General features: G+C 43.7%; 1 protein-coding gene across 2 annotated transcripts in view; it reads right to left on the reverse strand.

Annotated features, from left to right (window-relative positions):
- ASXL2 (ASXL transcriptional regulator 2) overlaps positions 1-26,126 on the reverse strand; it is a 184,114-nt gene that overhangs the window by 70,711 nt on the left and 87,277 nt on the right. For both annotated transcript variants that reach the window (XM_075595337.1, XM_075595336.1), the window contains exon 4: positions 20,747-20,918. In XM_075595337.1, coding sequence (XP_075451452.1) covers positions 20,747-20,918 — 172 coding nt within the window. The remainder of the gene's footprint in view (positions 1-20,746; positions 20,919-26,126) is intronic.

Raw genomic sequence — 26,126 nt, forward strand, 5'->3', positions numbered from 1 at the left:
AGAGATGGCATTAATTGAGGATCTTGAAGCTCTCTTAAGAGAAAGTGACCCAGACTTTGTCAACTTTGGTAGTTACCTACACTCAGGATTTAAGCCAAATTCGGTTTTCTACCCATATACCTCTAGAGGACACAATATTGAATTGTTTGGAAAATTGGTTGAGAGACTTTAAAGAAATGTGTAAGAAAAAATCCTCTGAACACCATTCTAATCTCACCTGGGAGGAAAATAAAAGTATAAATAATTTGAAAGCTAACCCAGATATTGTTTTGAGGTCAGCTGACAAAGGGGGTGGAATAGTCCTCTTAGACAAAGAGGACTATTTCAAAGAGGCCTATTGCATTTTGGGAGATCAAACTACCTATGTCCCCCTAAAAAAAGATCCTACAGGGGAATATTTGGGCCTTATTAAAAGGCATCTGATTGGGGCCCTTGAAATTGGGATTTTGTCTAAGGCAGAATATGAATATATGTATATTGAGACCCCCACAATTCCCATTTTTTATTACATCCCCAAGATTCACAAGTCCCTCACTTCCCCACCTGGACGCCCGATTATTTCAGGGATTAACTCTATCACTTCGAATTTATCCACATATATTGATTTTTACTTACAACCACTTGTCACATCACTTCCATCTCACCTTAAAGACACCACTATGGTTTTACAGGTTTTGGAAAATTTTGTTTGGAATGAGAGTTGTAGATTAGCCACTTTAGATGTGCAAGCCTTATACACTAGTATTCCCCATCAAAAAGGAATAGAGGCTATTAGGCACTTTTTGATGACCCCACAAACACTACCCATCACACAAATTGAATTTATTCTCACATCAATTAATTTCATTTTGGGTCACAATTATTTTATGTTTGATTCCCTTTATTTTTTACAAATCCTGGGGACGGCGATGGGGACTACATTTGCCCCATCGTTCGCCAATTTGTATATGGGACTGTGGGAGTCGCTTGCGGTGTTTCGATGTCCTCCTCCACAGCTTAGGCTGTGGAGGAGATATATCGATGATATCATCATTGTGTGGGAGGGAACTGAGGAATCTTATCTTGAGTTTGTTAATCAGCTAAATGCAAACGAATGTAACTTAAAATTTAGTGGTGAAAATAGTACAGTTAGTATAAATTTCCTTGATTTGGAGATCTATATTGAATCCAATACTGTTCAGACTAAAACTTATTTCAAAGTAACAAACGTCAACTCCTATCTTGACCCTTTTAGTTGTCATGACAAAAGATGGGTCCAAAATATTCCCTTTAACCAGTTTCTGAGATTGAAGAGAAACGATTCTAAAGTTGAGGAATTTGATAAACAATCTCAGTTCCTCAAAAAAAGATTTCTTGATCAGAACTATAATGAGGAATTGATAGATTCCTCAATAAAGAAACTGGAAAAAATACCAAGAAAATCACTGATGAAATATAATAAGAATAAGAGGGATAAAAGTAAAAATACAAAAATCCCTGCTTTTATAACCCAGTTCAGTGATATGCATTATGGGATCAGAAAAATCTTGAAAAAACACTGGGGAATACTGAAAATGGACCCTGTATTGGGCCCTCAGTTAAAGTCACAACCAGGGATAGTGTTCAAACGTGCACCAAACTTAAAAAATATGTTGGCCCAAGCCAAATCATCAGAAAAACTGCTGTATCTGGTGACATTAAAGATCGCTTGGGCATTAAGGGCACATACAAATGCGGGAAGTGCAAGGCGTGTAAACATATCTGTAAAGGAAAAACAGCCACGTCTTGTGCCACTAAACGGATTTACAATGCCAAAAGTTTTATTAACTGTCAGACCACGCATGTGGTTTATGTCTTGCAGTGTAACTGTAATTTACAGTACATTGGCAAGACAAAACGACCACTAAAGATGCGTATGCTAGAACATCTGAGGAATGTAAAAAATATACCAAAAACTTTGGCTAAAGGCATGCCACTTACTCCGCTATTAAAACACTTTAATGAGATACACAATAATGACCCTGATTGCATTACATTTAAGGGGCTTGAACACATACAAATGAACAGTAGACAGGGAAATAGAGAGAACCATTTATTAAAACGTGAACAGTATTGGATCTATGAAATGCAAACTAGACATCCTATTGGTTTTAATGAACTCATTGAATTAACTCCATTTTTAAGATAACAAATATTTAGATCAATTTCCTTTTTAATTGGTACTATATTAGTCTCTCTTTTTACTATTTTATGGTATTTGTATTAAGATTATATGTTTTCTTTTTAAAGCATTATGTATATATCTTTATAAGCCATTTACTGGCTTTGTATATCTATTATAAAAGATCAATTAATTATTAATTTATGATGTGCAATTAGTATGTAACATATGAATTGGTATTTGCTTTTTAATTTTTTTTATGCTATGTGATGGTCTTATGCTGTGTTATGTCTATGTGAAGCATCATGTTATAGGTTTCATTTATTATTTATTACTTGCAACCTTTAGCCCGAGAATGCAGCAACATGTGACACTGCATAGGAAAGAGGTTGCATCATTCTGAGCATAATGTTGGCATTTAAAGGGTGCTTGGTCTGGCGTCTGAAGGGGGCCGTCCTTACTGATTCCCTGCCTTCTATAAATATGCGCGGATGACGCTGTACGTGACCTCCTGACGAAGCACGTGGTGCGAAACGCGTAGAGGTCACGACAGGTCATCCTGCGCGTGTTTGCTGAGAGGCTGAGACGGAGCCTGCCTGAGGCACAAGTGGTGGTTTTCTTCATCTTCTGTGGTGCCGCGATCCGGATCCTATGCGGTCATCCGTGGACCCCCACCTCTGCCCCAGTGTGAGTGTTCGTTTCCCCCTGTCAGCGGTATTATAGTCCTCTATGGCGGTTTTTACTTAAATTACCTTGGGCTGTTGCTACTTTCTTTGTTTATGTATTATTTTTATAACATTGAATGTTGATTTTTATTGTGTGTGTTTCACTGTTTAGGGTATTCTATTTTTAGAGTCCATATGTATGGTTTGTGTATCTGGGCAGTTTAACCCATTTAGCTGAGGAGGGGTTGGATCCTCTCAGCTGACTATGTGTATTTTTTAAGAATAAATAATACTAATTTCATCCCTGGTGCGCATTTGTGCATTTTTTCTTTTCTGTTTCTCAGGGTGTCCTCCCCCCTTTTTAGGGGGGGATCACCTTTGAAGTGGGAGCATCTGGGGAGACGCTCCATGCACGTGCAGCAAAGGGATTTTCCAATTTCTACATCTGCAGCACGAGCGCTGAATATCCTTCTCTCTGCGTACCCTCCAAGCAGACAATAATTAAAAGACTAAATGGAGTTAAATTGATGGAACAATTGTCGGCCCAGCTTAACCAAAGACTAGAAGAATTCCACAAGGTTTGGGATCTTTGGACCCCATCCTAACCTTAAGTCAGAGATATATAATATATAATAAATAAAAATAAAAAAAGGTTCGATCTAGTCTCAGCTGGCCCTGAAACCAGAACCCCGGACCCTGTTTGTGCGCGCCTCTTCCCCCCTCCCCCTTTCCCCCTCCCCTGGTCCCAGCCTTCATCTTTATCTATCCCTATTCTTAATCTTTTCTATCCTACTAATCCATTTCATCGTAATACACAGAGTATGAAGAAGTGTACAGTTGATATAAAACATTAAAACACTATGTTAAGATAAGTTTTTTTCTGAACAAATGTGTATAAATGCCGAACTATTGACTATAATATGATATGTTCACTGGGAATTTGTGAATACAAAACAATAAAAAAATTAAAACAAAAAAAAATTAATTGAGCGGATTGTTAATTCAAAAATCAAAAGACAAATTGACAGCTGAGAAAGAAGCCGAAGCCTTGCAACTGAAATGATCAAACTATTCCAAAATGGAGGGGTTCCAGGAATGTGACCAAATTCCAACAGAGTCTATAAAAGACCTGGAAAAAGAAACGGTGAGATAAAAACAGGCAAAATGTGAAAGGGATAGGCGTGAGTCCGAGGGTAATCAAGTCTATGCTTGGGAGAAAATCGTACAACCCAGAAGGGGAAGTGAGGGGCCACAGTCAGGTCACTCAACACCCATTAATTAATCGGTTGCAGTCTCAAAAATTTATTCTGAAGAAGACACCACCACATGATCTACAGAATGCAGAATCTGACTTATCAGATACAGATACATTAAGACATTCAGTTTCATGTTTTAATGATCGTGTTTTTAATTATTCAAGTTCTCAACAGGACAGACCTAAAGGTCAGCGTACCTATTGGGGGAGAGGCCACAGGACCAGGGTGGTAGACCTCGGGACAGACATTATTCTGATTCATTAAATAATCATTAGACAAAAAACGAAAGGGGACCAGGCGGGTCAACAAGGGATCGAAGCGAAAGGGAATGAAGCGAAAAAATAACTTCTGAATGATGAATGTGGGGGTATAAACATTTATAATGTTGAATTGACCAGTGATGAATCCTTAACAAAGGGTTATAATTTGCCCCTGAAAATAAGTTTTAGGTATTTCAACACAGTGGTTGATCTTCATACATTTATTATAAAATGTACTGTAAAGAAGTTCTATAGTACCAAAGATGGAAGTATACCTAATACCACTTTTCTTACACGTTGTTAAGACGTTGATTAACCTTAATCATTTCTCTTTTAGAGGCCACTGTGCGCTTCAGGATATGGAGGAATTAGGTGGGATTGGTATCGGGGACAGGGATCCAGACAGATTCCTAGGCAGAAAGGATTCAGGTCTAACAAGAAAATCCTATTTTTTCCCAACATTTGTGAAGGGAAAATTTCTGTCCACTTTCGAAAGTTTAGTGGAGAGAGATCTTATCCTATTGCATGAGGGATTTAGCTTTCATCTACCTCCTAGTACCCATCATGGGAACAATTTGACTCAGGGAGAAATTCAGGCCCACGGGATCTTAAATTCAATAAATCTCTTGTAATTAAAAATGCAGACAAGGGGGGAGCGGTCATAGTGCAGCATAGGGATAACTATCACTGGGAGGCTTTGTGCCAGTCAGTGATACTTGTTCCTATGCTGCACTGTGATCAGACCCTACCCGGAGGTTCCAGAGGGAGCTGCATGGTGAGGGCTCCATGCCTGGGAGTTCTAAATGAAAATGAAATGGAATACTTATACAATGCCACCCCAACCCCGGCCGTGTTTCACTATCTCCCAAAGATTCATAAAATAGCTGATCTCCCCTCCGGTGAGACCTATTCACACAATTAAATTAGCACATTGTCAACTCACCAAATGAACAATGCTGGTTACATCTGTTCCTGGAAAAACACGGCTTTTCTGAGCACGGCCTTACTCCAGGTCATACTCCAGGTTAAAGCCGTACTCCAGGTCGGAGTTTGTGTTTATTTTAGTTACAGGATTGAAGCAGGGTGTCTCCGGAGCGGAACAATATTCATTTCAGCTCTATCAGCTCTGACGTGGCTGGTTGGGGCTAACATAATGGCGACTTTTAATGTAACAAATAAAGACTTACGTCTGCACACCTAAATAGGTATAATAAAGCAATATACTTGCGATTAGCGGTACTGGTGCTCCATGGTTTAGGGAAAAAACCTGTCTGGTGTCATTTCAAAGTATATGAACAAAGTGGAGGATCCAGGGCATTACGGATTTGCAGAAAATAAATTTATTTTAATGTGCCACGTCTTGCGAGCCAATAGGAAGCTGTGATGTCATCCTTTGCGGCTTCCTATGGGCGCCCGTGATGACGGACGTGTAAACATGAAGGTGATACCGGCACCGCCTACGGAGGTGTGTATCGTAGGAAGCAGGGGTCCCCGGAGCTGAAATTAATGGGGTTCAGATCCGGAGACCCCCTGCTTCAATCCTATAGCTAAAATACCTGAAGTGCCGCTTTAAAGGCAGGATGCTGTGCAGGAGGCATTGTCTCTCTCTTGTTTTGATATTCACAAGCATCCCGCGTGTACAGAAAGCCCGTTGGTTCGCCGGCAAGCAAACATACACACGTAAAAGGAAATATCGGATAAATCAGCTGGCTTCCCAGGGCAAGAATACGGCCCTTTAATACAGACAAGCTTTAAACAGAAGCAGGTAAGATTACACTTTAATAAAAATTAAATGCAATATCTGCACTGCCTGGCTCTAATCAGGACACAGATGCAGATCACTGAGAATAACTTTGAGAGGTTTACTTTACATGTCTCCTGATTTCTTCGGTGGGAGAAGAACAAGTTTCCTAATGATTCACTTACATACCCCGGAAGGTACACTCTCTGTGTAGATCTGAGAGTAGAACATATTCTTAAAACAGCACCCTTGGCTACTGGTGAATGTCAAGATAATATCATGAGATGAAGTAATTTAATCAATCTGGCACATGAGAGGTTAACGTTGTTTCCAAATTGTCTTAATACAAGAATTGTTTTGATGACCTGTTAAACCCCTGACCATGCAGTACCTGTAATTTATAGGACTGGTGTATCTAGAGATACATCTAGATTTGTAAGTGAGGGGATTGAAATATGGCTTCCCTGACCCTAGAATAAACAGGACCCTTTTAAAAGCCAAGGCATTCTTTGGTGGGATTCTGCAGAGTATCAGGGGGCCTGGCTAGCACTACAGGTCCAGAAGTTGGTAGTTTGCTAAATATGAATATCCTGGGCCTGACCGCACTTTGCAAGAATAACAAAATAGAGATTTGTAACTGTTGCGATTACACGAATCAAATGCTACTAAAAAACAGGGTTTTCTATGTATAATCTCTGATATGCAGAAAACAAAAATGGAGGGCACAAGACAGTGACCTTGCAAAGAATTCACTTGGTTGCACACCACCTGAATTAAAACATAACCTTTATTACAAACGGGGGGGACACATAAAACATATATCACTGTATTAAGTGTGTAAATAGTAATTAAAAAGTGTATAACGTGGAACGGCAGAGCCAAGAAATTTCTTAATTATAGATGGCTGAAAATATACCAGAATAAGAAGCTACTAGCAAAATAGATGGTAATATAATTGCCATCATAATAATAGATAAAGTGGCAGACAATCTAAAGAGCTGAGGGAACGTTTCCCGATTCGTGGTTAGAATATCAAAACTCTCAAGCGATCCTACCATCGTGCACTATATAGCAATAGGGACAATTTACTGTCTAATATCACTCCTAAGAAAGCTGACAAAACTATAAGGTGCATCGGAAACTATAATAAAAGATGGTGAACAATCAAACGTATTTTCTCTCGACATGGGCATCTTCTGCTTTCTGATCTAGATGGGGCCCACTCCAACGATCACAAGTAGACAATCTAGAAATGTACGGGACCATTTGGTTCACAGTCACCATCAGCGGCCGAAAACCTTTCCATTGGCTTACCGCTCCTGTTAAGGGGATGTATGAATGCCAGGGTTGTAAGGCCTGTAAACATGTCTCTCCTGCCAAAACATTTGTCAATCATGATCACACTCAAATCGTTATCAGTTGACACGTTCATTAACTGTCGTGCCACGAATGTTTTCTATCTCATCACATGTATTTGTGGGAAGAGATACGTGGGTAAAACCATGCGACAGTTACGCAGGTATATTCTGGAACACGTTAATTCCAACAAACATGCTTCAGATACTCCAGTTGCGTAACATGTTACCGAGAAGCATGATGGCGACGTGAACTGCCTCACTTTCATGGGCATCCATCAAATGAAGTGTCCAAGTAGAGGAGGTAACATTGATAAAATGTTACTTCGTATTGAGGCAGAATGGATCTATAAACTAAAGACACGGAGTCCCAATAGCCTCAATGAGGGGTTCACCGTTACACCTTTTATTGATTGACTATTCTCTGATGAGTGCTCATCGTTTTCTGCCCGTTTTTATCACCTTATTCTCTTTTATTTTATGGACAGTCTTTCAGCTAATTGCCTAGATGTATGTTGAATATTGTAATCAAACATTTTGGTTTAAGCCTGCCATATGTCCAATTAAGTGTTTACACTTATTATAATGTATTTTACATTTGTGACTATATCAAGTATTGGATATGATACATTGTTTATTATTATTATTATCTACAAATGTGGGTAGTCGGTGATGAATTAAAATGTTCAGATTTATTGACCTTTGTACTCTCTTGAAGTAATGCTCAGCAGCCGGTTTCATAGATACTTTGGGATTGGTAGTGCTATCTTTATCGCCCCTTCATAGTGTTTTTTGTTGCAGCAAAAGCACTGTTTACGCATGCTCAATGCGCTACAGCTTCACTACTATGATTATCTGCTCGCGCATGCGCAATGTGCGGTTACTAATTTAATCTATCTTTTCACGCATGCGTAATGCGCAACTGAGGAAATTATTCTATGTTCTCACGCATGCGCAATACGTTGTGATCAAATTATTCTATCTTTCAGCACATGCGCAGTACGCACTTGCAGGGAATCTTTCTATTTCCCTGCGCATGCGCATTGCGTGGTTGTTAAATTATGTCCTTTCGCACATGCGCTATGCGCATTGTTTACTTGTGATCATGGAAACCGTCCCCTTTAAAACACCGGCTGCTGCGTACTCTGTCAAACTTCCCCTGACGAAGCTCAGTAGTTGGAGGGAAAGGTGTGTCGGGAACGTCAATTACGTCAGACACCGCTATGGGTCTGCTTTAGTGTTGAACGGTGGGGTTTATGCATATTTGAGATATTTAGAAGGTTATTGAGTAAGGTTCAGATCTACTCTCCTCAGACCACCCAGTATACTGCATTATATGTACTATTTTGAGATCTACAGAACTGAACTAGTTCTATTGTGAACTTAGCTGTTACTTACCAAGCCAGTTCACTAGGCAGGTTTTGATACATCGTCATTTTGCCTACATTGTATTACTCCACTGCTAAGTATCACTAGCTTAATGTCTTGCAATTTGATACACGCTTACTCGTTTGCTCAGATGATTTATCATTCTATCAGTCATTTCAGCAATATATACTTAACAGTATAGTGCTTATTCTCTACGATTTTTGCAATAGTATATATACTTAAGAGGGTTCACCTGTTTCTACTATACTAGGGTGGTCACCTCTTTTGCTGAACTCTCAATAACAATATTCCATCATAGTGGCTTTACCCTATTACTATGTGACAATAGTTCATGTTCATAGTATTATCCTATTACCATAGGGTGTTTTGTGACTCAATGTGAATCATTTAATGATTCATTAATCATTTTGGTCTACTAGTACGGTGACTGAGTTGATCATCAGCCTCCTTTTGTTTTTTTGTTTTAATCTCCGACATCCGTTTCTCATGCAAAAATAGAAGTTACATTGTCTAATTTCTTACCCAGGCGTGTTTATTAAGTACACAGACGCAACAATGAAGATGACGTTTGTCTAAGTATTATAGAAACAAAGTTATAAAGTCTTTTATATACTGAGGCAAAGTTTAAAAAGTCCAAACGAAAGTTTTTTTCTGTTAAGTCCTAAAACTGTTGTGGGGCCAAGTGATGAAAAAGGGTTGGGATTGTGTGTGTTTCAATGCAGAAGGTTTTTCGGATAAATGCTTGTGTAGCCTAGTGCCCCTGGCTATAGCCTTTCCACTGGCTCAACACTATAAGTCCTGATAGGAACAGGCAGTGTTGGGGTTAAACTCCTGCACATGGCCTAGCCTGCAGTTGCAGCCTGGATAGCAACAATGCTGTCATATCCAGGGTCAGGCCTAGCGGCAGCTTGGAGTATCATACCTGGGGAGGGTACTGATTGGGTCACATGGAGATGGTGTGATGCCTGTCAGTACCTGGACCTGCCCTGTTATGGGGCAGTGTTACAAGCCCCTCCCCCGGGTATAAAAGTTGGCACGCCACCAAATTGTGTCTGAGAGTCTTCCCTCAGTGGGAGTGATTCCCTTTGCCCCGTTAGGGGGTGAGGGAGCTGAGATGGGACTCTTGGGGCCTCAAGCTTCTGGGGTCTGCTCCAGGGAAGTTGAGGAGGAATAAAGACCAGTTGTACCATCATGAGTCTCCGTGTCTGTCCTGGAGAGAGTATGTGCCAGTGGGGAACAATCCTGCCTCCGCCAGCATCCTCATGGTATGGAGGTGCTGCACCTTAAGAATGAAAACCATGTCCTGTTGCTGCTCTCATACAACACCAGCGGAGCCCTCAGACCTCCTGTAAGACCTTCAGGTGAGCTAACGGCATCAGAGTACACCCATATAGCTTCCACATCTCCTGTAGGGAGGTGGGGGCAAGTGCTACATTTGCATGTGTGAATAGAAAATTAGAATTCAACTAGAGGTGTGTCTGATGTCAACAAGATAAGTGAATTCTCATATTCCAATACAGGCCGTCATTGGAAAAGATCTGATCAAAGTTATGCGATAACATAAGTTTAGATTCTGTTTATTTAATCTTTTGGTTTTAAGAAACTGTCTGAATTGCTTACTGTATGTTTCTTGTAATAATACTTTTCTGTAACCTTTCTGTATGTTTGTATATTAGAGCTAACCTTTAATACGTAATACTTTGCACTTTGGAGAGTAATTTACATTTTCGGACACATTTTGCTACAAGAGAAGAAAGGCGAGTTAGCTAGTGTAGTCATGTGTATTAACACTGGTTGCATATACAAGTCACATGCTCACACGTGCTGTTCCTGGACAGATGGTATATTGGTATGGAGTAAGGAGAGACATTCATTTGAGTGCCCTGTGCGCAGATGAATAGTGAGTCAGCTAGATAGCTGTGTGCTAACCCTTGTCTCATATACAAGTCACGGGCTGACAGGTGTACCGTACGTAACATTGCATATTATATATAATCCCCACAATAGTGCAACCTTTTTTTGTATATGAAATGTTTGCAGACAGACAGACAGACAGACAGACATATATACATACATACATACATACAAACATACATAAAAACATACTGTACATATAGCATAAAAGCAAAATGGATCCAGCACACTTGGACTTCTTCAATAAGTGGAGCTTATTTCCACAGTGATCGAGGTTTCAGTCCTCGTTGGGACCATAGTCAGGATGCCAAACAAGTGAATTACAGACCTGTAAGCCTGACTTCAATAGTGGGGAAACTACTTGAAGATTAAGGGATAATATTCAGGAATACCTAACAAAAATATTAATAATAATCGGCATGGATTTATGAAGAATAGGTTGTGCCAAACTAACCGTATTAGTATCGTCGAGGAAGTAAGTAGGAATTTATACCAGGGTAATGCAGCTGATACGGTTCCACACGAGGTTGGTGTACAAAATAAAGCAACTTGGACTCAGTACAAATATTTGCACCAGAATTGAAAACAGGTTGGAGGATAGACAACAGAGTTGTTGTATATGGAACCTTTTCAGGTTGGGTAAAGCTGTAAGTGGAGCACCTCAAGGATCAGTACTGGGACCCCTACTTTTTAGCTTTTATATTAATGACCTTGAGTTTGGCATCGAGAGCAAAGTCTCCATTTTTGTTGCTGATTCTAAATTGTGTAAGGTAGTAAAATCAGAGCAGGATGTAATTTCTCTACAGAAGGACTTGGAGAGACTGGAAACTAGGTCAGGAAATGGCAGATGAGGTTTAATACAGATAAATGTAAGGTTTTGCATTTGGGAAACAAGAACAAACAGCGGACTTCCAAATTAAATGGGGCTATTGTAGGTCATTCCGTGATGGAGGAGGATTTCTGAGTGTTTGTAGATAGCAGGCTTAGCAAGTGTCCAATGTCAGACAGTAGATGTGAAGCCACATAAGATCTTATCTTGACTTAAACGCGGTATGGATGGAAGAGAAATAAGCATAATCGCTATGAAAGGAGATCCCTCCCAGCGGGGAGTGTACGGGCGGTGCACTGCGTGTCAATACATACGGGATGCGTTCCAATTGAAGGAAGTCTAACGGATGCTGGATCACATAGTTACATAGTAGATGAGGTTGAAAAAAGACGTACGTCCATCAAGTTCAACCTATGCTAAATTTAGACAACAAATACTTTATTCTTTATCTATATGAAAAAAAGAGGTTTAACCGGCGCCAAAAAAAAGGTAAATACCAGTCCTGTTATGACAGTCCAAATACAGTCCTTGGAATGATGAATGGTGATGATTTTCACCTCAGCAATGCATATATGAAAAAGAGAGAAAGAAAGAGAATAATGGTGCAGTAAATCAACACAGGAGGGGGAAGGAAGGGGGGGGGGGGAAACACAGATATTAGCAACAAAAACAACAAACAGAGCATACAAACATGAAACACAAGCACGGCCTAAAAAATAATACAAAGCTTATTTATTAGCGTGGACATGTGTATTAACCGCATCCGGAGGGGCAAAATTGCAACCCTACTTACGAAATGCTGGAAAGGTACAGGCAGATCTGCTGTAAGCAGCTGGGCTTTCAGGATGGCGACCGGAGCACTTGTGCTGGCGTCTACACGTGACTGGGGAATCAGGCGGATGTCTCCGATGCCGAGGCCTCTGGGCGGACGTGACGTCACCCCCGTTGTGTACTCTCCACCGGCTCACAGGACTCCAGTCCTCATTAAGAGCCGCAATGTCGCCGTACCTCGGTTAAAACACTTGTAGGAGACTGCAGAATTTCTCCTTTGAAACTGCAGACTGTACCACAGTAAAAACACTCTAAAACTTGGTGTTTTTACTGTGGTACAGTCTGCAGTTTCAAAGGAGAAATTCTGCAGTCTCCTACAAGTGTTTTAACCGAGGTACGGCGACATTGCGGCTGTTAATGAGGACTGGAGGACTGGAGTCCTGTGAGCCGGTGGAGAGTACACAACGGGGGTGACGTCACGTCCGCCCAGAGGCCTCGGCATCGGAGACATCCGCCTGATTCCCCAGTCACGTGTAGACGCCAGCACAAGTGCTCCGGTCGCCATCCTGAAAGCCCAGCTGCTTACAGCAGATCTGCCTGTACCTTTCCAGCATTTCGTAAGTAGGGTTGCAATTTTGCCCCTCCGGATGCGGTTAATACACATGTCCACGCTAATAAATAAGCTTTGTATTATTTTTTAGGCCGTGCTTGTGTTTCATGTTTGTATGCTCTGTTTGTTGTTTTTGTTGCTAATATCTGTGTTTCCCCCCCCCCCCCCTTCCTTCCCCCTCCTGTGTTGATTTACTGCACCATTATTCTCTTTCTTTCTCTCTTTTTCATATATGCATTGCTGAGGTGAAAATCATCACCATTCATCATTCCAAGGACTGTATTTGGACTGTCATAACAGGACTGGTATTTACCCTTTTTTTGGCGCCGGTTAAACCTCTTTTTTTCATTTGTTCCCCTGACTGGTTGTACTACCAGTCTTTCACCTGGCTGCCTGAACATTTATATTTATAATTCTAGCGCTGTTTTGCACCTATTTTCTTTTTTCTATTCTTTATCTATACTTACTTATTGATCCAGAGGAAGGCAAACAAAAAACCCCATTAAGGGGAAAAACACATTCCTTCCTGACTCCAAGAATTGGCAATCGGATTAATCCCTGGATCAACATCCTTCCCATGTATACTTATTTGGTATATCCCTGTATACCTTTCCCATCTAAAAAGATGTCCAACCTTTTTTGAACAAATCTATTGTATCTGCCATCACAGTCTCCATGGGTAATGAATTCCACATTTTAACTGCCCTTACTGTAAAGACCCCTGTCCTTTGTTGCTGGTGAAATTTCCTTTCCTCCAACCTTAAGGGATGGCCCCGAGTCCTTTGTACTGCCCGTGGGATGAATAGTTCTTTTGAAAGCTCCTTGTATTGTCCCTGAATATATTTGTATATAGTTATCATATCCCCTCTTAGACGCCTCTTTTCTAATGTAAATAAATCTAATTTAGCTAGCCTCTCCTCATAAGTTAGAATGTCCATCCCCTTTATTAATTTGGTGGCTCTTCTCTGCACTCTCTCTAGTTCCATAATGTCTTTTCTTAGGATTGGTGCCCAAAATTGTACTCCATATTCAAGGTGTGGTCTTACTAATGCTTTGTAAAGGGGCATGATTATGTTTACTTCCCTTCCATCCATTGCCCGTTTGATGCAAGATAAGATCTTGTTTGCCTTTGCAGCTACTGCATGACATTGGGCACTATTGCTAAGCCTGCTGTCTACAAGCACTCCTAAATCCTTCTCCATCAAGGATTCCCCCAATATATCTCCATTTAATTTGTAAGTCGCCTTTTTATTCTTGCATCCCAAATGCATAACCTTACATTTATTTGTATTAAACCTCATTTGAAATTTACCTGCCCACGTTTCCAGTCTCTCCAAGTCCTTCTGAAGAGAAATTACATCCTGCTCTGATTCTACTGCTATCACAGTAGCAAAAATTATTTTATTGAGCGTTCGGCAGCATACAGATTAAAAACAAGAATCCTGAAGGGAACCTCTGATGCATTTCGGGCAAGAAATGCACTTTGTCAAATCGCTATGAACACTGTATACAGCATTAGTATGGCCAAAACTTGAATATGGAGTTGTAAGGAATCCACTACTGGCTTTGACTATTGCCTTGCAGACCTGTGCAGTTGCAGGCTTCCTCTGGCAATCTATGGCACAGGTGCTGCCTCTCATTGCAGTTTCTGCCCTGTGCTACTTCATTGGAGGAATTCTCACACACCCTCCTCCTGTGATTGGATCTCCGCCCTTTATATTCTAGGCGTTGGCTCTGAACCAGCGCCGAGCATAACTTTTCCTACCTCTATGTTACTGTCTCTGCCACAAACCACCCCAGGCCTCTCTCCTAGCATTCTTACCTTCCAAGTTCCTGAGTATCCAGAGGCCTGGTCCTGGACGTCTGTGCTGAAGCGTTGTTGCCAGCACTGGCCTGCTGCTACCTCCTTGCAGTGGCCTACCCTGGACGTCTGTGCTGAAGCGTTGATGCCAGCACTGTTGACTGCTGCATTCCCTCCTAGCAGTGGCTACCCTTCCTGTCCTGTGGCCTGCCGCTATTCTCCTGTAGTGGCCTATCCTGGACGCCTGTGCTGAAGCGTTGATGCCAGCACTGGTAACTGCTGCATTCCCTCCTAGCAGTGGCTATCCTTCCTGTCCTACGGCCTGCTGCTATTCTCCTGCAGTGGCCTACCCTGGACGCCTGTGCTGAAGCGTTGATGCCAGCACTGGTAACTGCTGCATTTCCCTCCTAGCAGTGGCTACCCTTCCTTTCCTGCGGCCTGCTGCGATCCTCTTGCAGTGGCCTGCCTTGGACTTCTGCGCTGAAGCGTTGGTTCTTCCCGACGCTGCCCTGCGGTGAACTTCGGCCAGCCTGCTGTCTCCTCCTGCTGAGATCGGCGTCATGGGCCGAGGCCGCTCCTCGCGCAGAAGCCACCCCCGCGCTCACGCTCCTAAGCTGAAGCGGGGCACTCCTGATTTCCTGTTGCCGAACTCCTGCTTCATTAACGACGATGCTGCCTTCTCCAATCCTGACCCTGCGATGTACGACTACGAACTGCGCACTCCAGATCAGTCTGCGTGGACTAAGGTCGGTGATTATATAACCCCACCTCAGCCCCGCGGTCCGGTCCCAGTTTGTGGCGAGCATCGGCGTAACAGTATGCTCGGCCATTTAAAACCGGAACGCGCCGTGGCGGGGGATGGCAATTTACCAACTGAAGTTATGTCCCGGCCTGCGTATCAGTCCCACTATGAAGGCCAGTATTTGTGTGAAGTAATACCCCTGATGGATGAAATGTTTACCTATGAAGGTTTAACCCCTTTGCAAAGACAATGCCGTTGTGATCTCTTTATTAAGGCTTACTGCATCCTGAACTTAAAACAGTCTCTGGCCGCTTGTATTCGCTCTCCTGATTCCCCTATAACCTGGGATAACGTGTACCCTATGGAACTGGCCGACGCCCAAGAGGCACTCTACCTCCTGGCCTCATCACTGGACATTCCCCTAGTACAACAGGGCGCCCTCCTCATGTTGGCTCAGTCTCAAGATACACTCCATGTACTTTCCTCAACACTAGACATTCACATAATAGAACAGGATCCCCTCCTTGCCAGCTACGCTGCTGCTTGGCAGATTCTCTATGCTGCCAGTCCTGTTGCTAAACCTGTGGGGGTACCTCTCTCTCCTAAGAATGGTCAAACCCTTTCTCTGTCGCTGCCCGCTAAGGAAGAAGCTGCCACGATCCCTAATCCTGAGTTAACCTCCCTAAATTCTGTCCCTGAGGTTATTTCGGTCTTAACCCCTGCTAGTCAGGCCTATGCGTCCCCCACTGTAAATCCCTGCTGTCCCCAGGTCAGTGTGTCTTCCCTAGCACCAGAGAATGAATCCTGTTTGCCCTCTTTTCCTAACCCAAAAATTCTAAGCTCTGTTTCCGAGGTTTTTTCTGTATTAACCCCTGCTAGTCTGCTCTGTGAGGTCCCTACTGCTAACCCTAGTATTCCGCAGTCTAATGATAGGTCCCTAGGGCAAGAGGCAGAACCCCCTATGACCCCACTCTCTGAGACTAGCTTCTATTTCTCTGATTCTCAGGTACAGAGTAATTTAACCCTTGGGGTTTTTCCTATGTTAACCCCTGCAGGTCAGCCCTGTGAACCTTCCTTGGTAGATCCCTTTAGTTCGTCAGTCAGGGACACCTCCTTAGCCTCAGAGGATCAACCCCTTTTGTCCTCTGACTCGGCTAAAATTCTCGGGGTTATGCCCCCTGAACTTTCGGCAATAATACTGGCTCCAGTAAAAAGTACTCTGGAGCCGTTTGTTTCTCTAAACCTGTTCGCAGAATCCCTACTCCTAGGTATTTCACTCACCCCGTCTGTCACTCAGAGAGCTGAGACCCCTGCTTCTGAGCATAGACCCCTTTTCGTGGAATCTGTTGTCGTTTCTGATGTCCCAGACACTCTTTCCCAAATACCCACTTCAGAGACCAGCACAGGCGTGGTTGCCCCACTTGCACTGTCTGAGTTCTCCTTTTCTCAAATCCTAGGGTTTAAAGCGAACAGTACATATTATGCTCCTTTCCAAGTGACCCCTACTGAGATCAGCGTATCTGCTGTTGCTCCCTCAGTACCATTAAAGTTAGGACACCTCTTTTTGAAGGATCAGGCTTTCAAGTTTGAGACTCCCTTTATCCCTGACTTTGTAAATCTGCAGTCCCTTCTCACTGTAGTTAAAAGTTCTCCAGCAGCCGCTGAGTTAAGCTTTGCCGCTGCCAAATCTTCTGTTATAGAAGCAACCTTGCCTAGCTTACTTCTGTCTGTCCTATCTGTGATGCCTATCACCTTTACTAAAATTTCTGTTTTGCAAGGTATTTCTCCTATTAAATCTGTGATACCTGCAATTCCTTTAATCAGTTCCAAAACCCCTGTCACTAAGTCTCCCATGGAGTCTGATGCCCTCACTAGGGATTCTCGGGGACCCAATTCTGTAAAAAGCAAGATGTCCCTTGTGTCTGTTGGAGAGTTTACCCCAGTTTCTCTCACGGATCATGCCACAGCCTCCGGGATGATTAAAAATGACTTTAAGTCTGGGATGCCCATTCCTGTAATAATACTGTTTCACGCTGATTCGCCCACAGTATTCGGGGTATCCACTACTGACTGTATGTCTACTACCACGAACTCAGGGGTATCGCATTTGGAACTTTCCCTTTTTTCAGAAGATCCCGTCTTTAAAATGGACTTATTTTTCTCTGTGTCTTCCACAATACTTGGGGTACTTGCTATTGACTGTCCTGTCCCAAAACTAGGGTTACCTCTCAAAAAGGTGCCTGGAGCTACCGATGTTAAAAACCCTATGTTTAAAACAGTAACAATTTGCATTGCTTCTCCCACAGTATCATGTGAGACCTGGGTACCTGGGACCTCCACTCCGAAGCCAAGCTCTAGTTCTCTGTCTTCTTTCTCTGTGTTGGAGGCACCCAGCTTTAACCCCAAGACTTTTTTCCCTAAGGTTGATGCACCGCTTAACCGCCTGCCTTGTTTTTTGGATAAAATCTGTTTTCTCACCTTTCAAACAGACTCCTTACTCGCAGGTCTCTGTGCGGTGCCCAAAGTGCCCGATCTGTATGGCAATTGGCCTCTCCCTAAGACGAAGACACCCTTACTGGACCTCGTCGCTTTACCTGAAGCGTCCGTTCCTGTTCTCTATGGGTCCACTATGGGTATAGACATGCTTATTATGTCCTTCGCCAAGGCCACAATTTCGGATTTGATTCTCTCTAAAGATCACAAACCAAAGGAAGCGGATCCTTCTTCAACTGCCAGTACCATGAGTTGCATACACACTGCTACAGACTCTCGCAAATTGCTTGGGATAGCAACCCTGCTTGGTATCAAAAGTACCGCTGCAATAGTGTGTAGTGAACCCTCCCGCCCCATTCCCTTGCTAACCACCACCCGGAATTCCTTGGAAGCTAAAGACTCTCGCAACTTCCTCCGTGCTGATTTCACCAAAGACATTGCCTTCTCTGAAGGTCCCTCTGCCATTTTTGTCCGACAATCTGTGTCCTGTGTCCCGTACTCTTGGACTATTACTATGCACCGGACACCTGGCTACTGTCCTTCCGATGTTCCCATTCCGGAGCCCTCAGGTCCCATTGTCCATGTACCAAGAACTGCAGTACCACCGCTGTCTTTCATGGCACTCGCCAATGTACATCTGGATTGTGGACCTAATTCTCGCCGGAGACACTTCAGGAACAACTCAATGTCTCCCAGACCTATGAATTGTCCTGTTCACCCAGGCTTCTCACCCAGTGGTGGGGGTACTGTAAGGAATCCCAACAAACTATGGGCTTTCAACGCCACCTCTCGCCTAAGGAGGTTTAAGAACAATTCCATGTCCCCCAAATCTGTGATGGATCTTGTTCGTCCGGAGGTCTCACCTGAAGGGGGGGGGGTACTATAAGGAATCCACTACTGACTTTGACTATTGCCTTGCAGACCTGTGCAGTTGCAGGCTTCCTCTGGCAATCTATGGCACAGGTGCTGCCTCTCATTGCAGCTTCTGCCCTGTGCTACTTCATTGGAGGAATTCTCACACACCCTCCTCCTGTGATTGGATCTCCGCCTTTATATTCTAGGCGTTGGCTCTGAACCAGCGCCGAGCATAACTATTCCTACCTCTATGTTACTGTCTCTGCCACAAACCACCCCAGGCCTCTCTCCTAGCATTCTTACCTTCCAAGTTCCTGAGTATCCAGAGGCCTGGTCCTGGACGTCTGTGCTGAAGCGTTGTTGCCAGCACTGGCCTGCTGCTATCTCCTTGCAGTGGCCTACCCTGGACGTCTGTGCTGAAGCGTTGATGCCAGCACTGGTAACTGCTGCATTCCCTCCTAGCAGTGGCTACCCTTCCTGTCCTACGGCCTGCTGCTATTCTCCTGCAGTGGCCTACCCTGGACGCCTGTGCTGAAGCGTTGATGCCAGCACTGGTAACTGCTGCATTCCCTCCTAGCAGTGGCTAACCTTCCTTTCCTGCGGCCTGCTGCGATCCTCTTGCAGTGGCCTGCCTTGGACTTCTGCGCTGAAGCGTTGGTTCTTCCCGACGCTGCCCTGCGGTGAACTTCGGCCAGCCTGCTGTCTCCTCCTGCTGAGATCGGCGTCATGGGCCGAGGCCGCTCCTCGCGCAGAAGCCACCCCCGCGCTCACGCTCCTAAGCTGAAGCGGGGCACTCCTGATTTCCTGTTGCCGAACTCCTGCTTCATTAACGACGATGCTGCCTTCTCCAATCCTGACCCTGCGATGTACGACTACGAACTGCGCACTCCAGATCAGTCTGCGTGGACTAAGGTCGGTGATTATATAACCCCACCTCAGCCCCGCGGTCCGGTCCCGGTTTGTGGCGAGCATCGGCGTAACAGGAGTATAGCTTTGGGCATCTTTCCATAAAAAATACTTTATGGAACTAGAAAAAGTGCAGAGAAAAGCCACCAAATGAATAAGGGGGGTGGAAAATTGGAATTATGGGGAGATGCTACAGTAGCTAAATTAGATTTGTTTACATTAGACATGAGGCGTCCAAGAGGGGATATGCTAACTACAATATATACAAATATATTCGGGGACAATACAAAGAGCTTTCCATATAACTATTTATCCCAAGGGCAGTACAAACGACACGGGACATCACTTAAGGTTGGAGGAAAGGAGATTTCACCAGCAACAAATGTAAGGGTTCTTTACAGTAAAGGCAGTTACAATGTGAAATTCACCTAACCTTAATACCTTACCCTAATACCCCTAACCTTAACCCCTTACCCTAAAACCCCTAGCTTTAACCCATTTCCCTAATACCCCCTAACCTTAACACCTTACCCTAAAACACCTAACCTTAACCCCTTACCCTAAAACCCCTAACCTTAACCCATTGCCCTAATACTCCTAACCTTAATCCCTTACCCTAAAACACCTAACCTTAACCTTTTAATCTAAAACCCAATAGGCTTAAGCTTTTACCCTAAAAAGCTAAACCTTAACCCCTTACCCTAAAACACCTAATCGGAGGCCTTACCCTAAAATCACTAACTCCTTACCCTACCCCTTACCCTTAAAAGCTTAACTCCTTACCATAAAACCTCCAACGTTAACCCCTTAATAACTTACATTAGCCGCAAGACGGCCGTCAGAGAGTTGGTGGCGGCGGGTTGTCCAATTCCAACAAAATACTGCAGCTTTTCCTTAGACACACACAACTACTATATAACAGATGCCCTGTTGTCATTCTCCTGATCGTAGACTTTATTCGGCACAACATCTGGATGTAAGTAACCATAATCAAGCCAGGGTAATGTAGGATAGGTTACCTTTCCTTTTCCAGCGGCTCCTCTTCACCTCCTTACTGCTGACGTCGCTGCTGCTGCTAGCGCTGCTGCTGCTGCTAGCACTGCTGTGCTCGGACGTTTGGGAATCGGACTGCGCTTCACTGCTGTCCTCTGAGCAGTCGGAAAGGTCTTTCACCCCGTCTCCAACATCCTTCTGCAAAGAAAGACGCCCATGAAGCGGTAGGTGGCTGAAAACAAACTTCTTTATTTATTACTTTGCTCTTATAGTCATTTGTCGTAGGGTGTGAGGTCTTAACGGGACCTACATTAGAGATTAAATTATCATCTGGAGCAGAGGTTCCCCATTCCAGTCCTGAAGGACCACTAACAGTGCAGGTTTAAGGCTGTCCTCCCATTAGCACAGGTGGCCCACTCATTTTGACTGAACCACCTGTGCTGAAGCAGGGGTATACTTATAACCTGCACTGTTAGTGGTCCTTGAGGACTGGACTTGGGAACCTCTGCTGTAGAGTTTCTGAAACCTCACCTCTTCTCTTTGTACTTAAGGTTGACATTTTGAGCGCTTTGTATACTATATTTTAATCTATGGAGAACCCCAATGTTGTTCCCCTAAAGGTTTCCCAATCTATAACCAATGCAGAGTACTACAAGTACTACAACTTTGAACTCTTAGATAGTGCTAATTATATACTCTGCTTGGTAAAACGGGAGGTAGAAAGGGTGCCCAAGATCCCAATATGAAGACTGTGAAAGGGGAGTTCCTATGAGACATTGTGTAGCTTTACCAATGGCAACCACACTCTGGACTGCCAGTTGCCCTGGATGTGGTATTAGAAGCCCCGAAATGCATCCTAACCCTTTCGCTGGCAAAGAGGCCAGCACAGCATTGTCTAACCATTTAGATTTCCATTGGATTTCCAACCATTTTTGTTTGTTGGAACCCTTGAAATATTTCGAAAAATCTCAGGGAACCCCTATCTGGCTGACACATATTAGGTTCGACAGGGGTCAGTCACAACATTTCACAGCTCATGAGCCACCTCTATTTCCCACCCTCTACCCATGTATTTCTCTCCCCTCCATCTCACTAACTCTCCCCCCTCCCGCCTCGCATGTATTTATCCCTTGCGTCTCACTCTTACTCCCTCTTTTCCTCACTCACTCCCTCCTCCCCCCTCTTCTCTCACTCGCCCCTACCTTCCGTCAATTACTCCACTCTCTCTCAATCCACCCTACAAAATACATACCAATAAACCCTACCCCTAGGGGGATGGGGGTCTGTGGTCCATAGGAGGAAACCCGAGACTGCATCAAGGAGCCCCAGGGAACCCTGTTTGGGAATCACTGGCCTAGGGGGCGTAACAATGTGTAGCAGGCCACTCTATCCATGAAAGGGTTAAAAGATCAAACAAGTAAAACAAATTATAATAAAGGTTACAGATAGCACACCTTACAAATAAACAGTCACATGCTAGCGAGTGCACGTGTCAGACAATAATATAAAGATATACGTCACCCAGAACCCAGGCACATCCAAGTAAGTGGTAAACCAGAAGAAAATCAAACGCGTCGGGAAAATGTGTTTTTTGGTTTACTACTTACCTAGTTGGACAGGGTGAAAAACACGCACACACGCACCTGTTAGCAGTATTCTCAGTAATCACTTGTAGTAGAAACCTACTTCCCTTGGCAGCCTTTGTGTAGTACGGCAGCGGCGCGCAAACTTTCTGTGCTGCGCCCCCCCCCCTGCCTGCCAGCCACTATGCTCGCGCCCCCCCTGCCTTCCAGACCCTATGCTCGCGTCCCCCACTGCCTGCCAGCCCCTATGCTCGTGCCCCCCCCTTGCCTGCCAGCCCCTATGCTTGCACCCCCCTGACTGCTAGACCCTATGCTCGCGCCCCCCCCCCTTGCCTGCCAGCCCCTATGCTCGCGCCCCCCCCTTGCCTGCCAGCCCCTATGCTCGCGCCCCCCTTTACCGAATATGTAGCGTCAAATGACGCACGGGATCACGTGACCCCCGCGGTGTCATTTGACACGTGTTGCTATGGCGACGCGTCACCGAAGATAAAGTAGGAGAAGTCCGCGCCCCCCCAGAATAATATTGCGCCCCCCTGTAGTAGGGAACGCCACTTCCCCACAGCCAGTTCTCAGAAAGGAACCTCTAGAGAAAAAAGCACAGAGGCGCACCAGAGGCGCGTACAATGTATATTAAAACAATATTAAAAACAAGGCACTTGCATATCAGTAAATGTTAGTGAGCTTCACCAGCTATTGTAAGATCGCCCTGTTCTTGGTATAAACACACGGTGGGGAGAGTGCTCTGGAACATGTAGAACTATGTCAGGACCACATGCACGGATTAATTGTTATCAGATTCCAATGTTCCTTACATACTAAACTTTATAAACAAATCTCAATAAGATGCATAAATAGCCCAGCGGAACCCAAATTGTGACCATACTGTATCCACATGCCTTATATACAAAACTGTATTAACAATGAGTAGTATGCATACAGTATACCAATGGAAACCAATTGTGACCATATGGTATGGTAATACTGGGTTTCCACTGGGATATTATATGCATTTTATTTATTAATAAAAAAGGTTTTTATATACTGTATATCAAATAAAAAGACCACTTGTGAGCACATTCACATGTCTTAGACAGGTGTGCACCCCTGCCTTTCATCATTATCACCTAGCATACAGTGCTTCCACTGCAGCATGGGATTCTGGGATATAACATGCAAATGAGCACACCGTGACACCGTTTGCCTGAAATCCATTTTTACATGGAACCCTCATAACCTAATGCTCGCTGTTAACACAGCTCGTGCACAGCATGGGAATCAGATGCAAAGCCAGAGAAACCATTCACAGACACGTTTTGTTTTGAAAATTATTTTATTATGCAGTGAATCTTTAAAACAAGATTATAACAATACATCATTTTTCAAAGGGAAAAAAAAACCTTTTTGGGGGATGGGGGTTTAGTCCTCCTCAGGGCCGTCAATGATGGAAGAGTCTTTGAGCAGGCTGGGAATCAGCCTGCGACAGTCCTGTACCGACATCCTCTTCTTTCCCTTGGTCAAACGTTCCCTGGCGAATAGCAAAACGTCCTTGAAATACATTAGACACCAACCAGTTTTGTTTGCGTCCTGTGTGTGTTTCTGAAAAAAGTTCACGGAACACCGAATAGTACGTAATGTACTTCCTCGGTATACAATCCCTTAGTTTAGAGTTCGCATCAAGGCCCGCGCAAAAGGGCAGTCCCAGAAGAGGTAAAAACAGTTTCGGCCCTCGCAGAGAGTCCCCTGTGTAGGGCCCGGCCATGCAATGTCCTTATGCATGTTCGTTAGTCTTTACGGTGCCACATTCCTCCACACCGTTTCAAAAGTGTTGGGGTGGAGCCATAGGACCGACTCTATGATGTTCTTTGCCCTGATCATTTTGTAAATGACCTTGGGCTTCCACAGATCTGGTTTTACTCCCTTCAGTTTGTTCTGCCTCACAGTTTGTTCTGCTCTATACAACAGACAAAAAGGAGAGATGAAAGAGGGCAGCCTTACCGAACGCGAGAGTACAGGAGTCTTCCATCCGTTCACGATCGCCACACTGCAAATATCAAGGTACATCAGGTTAACATAAGAACAGAACATCTCCCCCATCCCATACCCCCGCAGCACCCTGCCCACGAAATCGTGAGAGACACGGTCGAAGGCCTTCTCCTGATCCACACACACATTCCCAGCTAGCTCAAACTCCTACACCCACAGCATGAATATATATTTATGTCAAATAGAGTGTTACTGAGCGTGGCAAATGTATATAACAAAAGACAGGGGTGCCCAATGCTACACCCAATTGACAAAACATATGGTAATAAGTATAAAGTTTAAATACTTCAATAATAATAATAATTAGTTAGCACTCTTTTTGACATAAATATATATTCATGATGTGGTGGGTGTAGGAGTTTGAACTAGCTGGGAATGTGTGTTAATCAATTTCTGATTGGTAACAGTTGTATGGAAGTAGGTGGCACCTCCCCCCAGAGCTCACTCCTCCTCACCATTTTAACTTGGGAGGTTCTAGCATTTTGCTGAATGGACAAGACTCACTGTGGTTGCTTCCCCTCATATAGAGGTAAAAGGAAGGGTTCACAGTTTAGTGTTAGGACCTGCATTAATTTTGGTTATACCTTGATGTGTTATGTAGGTTTATGACGCTTTGGACAAAGGGTTTAACTAGATAACCAAGTAATTATTATTATTATTATTGAAGTATTTAAACTTTATACTTATTACCAGTGTTCGACAAAACTATACATTTGCACGCCCCGGGCGAGTGGATTTAACATCGTGGCGAGCTCCTATTGGCCCAAGCAGTACATGTGTGGTACTAGGTGGCGAGTAGATTTTTTTGTTTGGCGAGTAGATTTTTTGGTGATTTGTCAACCACTGCTTATTACCATATATGTTTTGTCAATTGGATGTAGCATTGGGCATCCCTGTCTTTTCTTCTCCTGGTCCAAGCTGACCAGGGTCGCATGTACACGGCAGTCTTTGATGTAGTGGACTGTGTCTCTGATTACGGTGAGGTCTGCAACCCTGCCTTTCACCATTATCACCTAGCATACAGTGCTTACACTGAAGCAAGGGATTGTGGGAAATGACATGCAAATGAGCACACCGTGTCACCTTTCGCCTGAAATTCATTTTTAGATGGTGTGCTCATTTGCATGTCATTTCCCAGAATCCCTTGCTGCAGTGGAAGCACTGTATGCTAGGTGATAAAGGTAAAAGGCAGGGTTGCAGACCTGTCTAAGACATGTGAAAGTGATCTTTTTTTTTTGCTATATGCTATACGGTGGAGGAAATCTGATGGTGTGTATGTTTATGTGTGTGTGTGTGTGTGTGTGTGTGTGTGTATATGTATGTATGTATATCATTGGGATTTGACTACGTGCAACCCTGATGAAGTATGGTCAGTCTGAAACATGTAGACGTGACTTGTCTTTCAATTTAGTATATACGGAATATGGCTACGGTATCGTCACTATTGGTTTCCACTGGGATAATTATGCATCTTATTGATGATTTATAAAGTTTAGCCTATAAGAAACATTGATATCTAACGGCATGAGCCCCTGAGGGACATTCAGTACGAACCCGTCGAGGTCCAAGGTCATGTGAGGACACCAGTGACTACCGGAGATCCGTACATGTGGTCCCGACACACAGCAGGGTTCCAGCGCGCACATCAAGAACGGGACGGTCTCCGCAATTGCTGTTGACGCTCACTAAAATGTACTGATATGCAAGTGATCGATGTGATTTTTATTATGGTTTTAAAATTAATTGTACTTACCTCCGGAGCACCTTTAAAAAAAAAAAA

Source organism: Ascaphus truei, chromosome 4 (genome assembly GCF_040206685.1).
Source record: "Ascaphus truei isolate aAscTru1 chromosome 4, aAscTru1.hap1, whole genome shotgun sequence".
In the NCBI taxonomy this organism is placed as follows: Eukaryota; Metazoa; Chordata; class Amphibia; order Anura; family Ascaphidae; genus Ascaphus; species Ascaphus truei.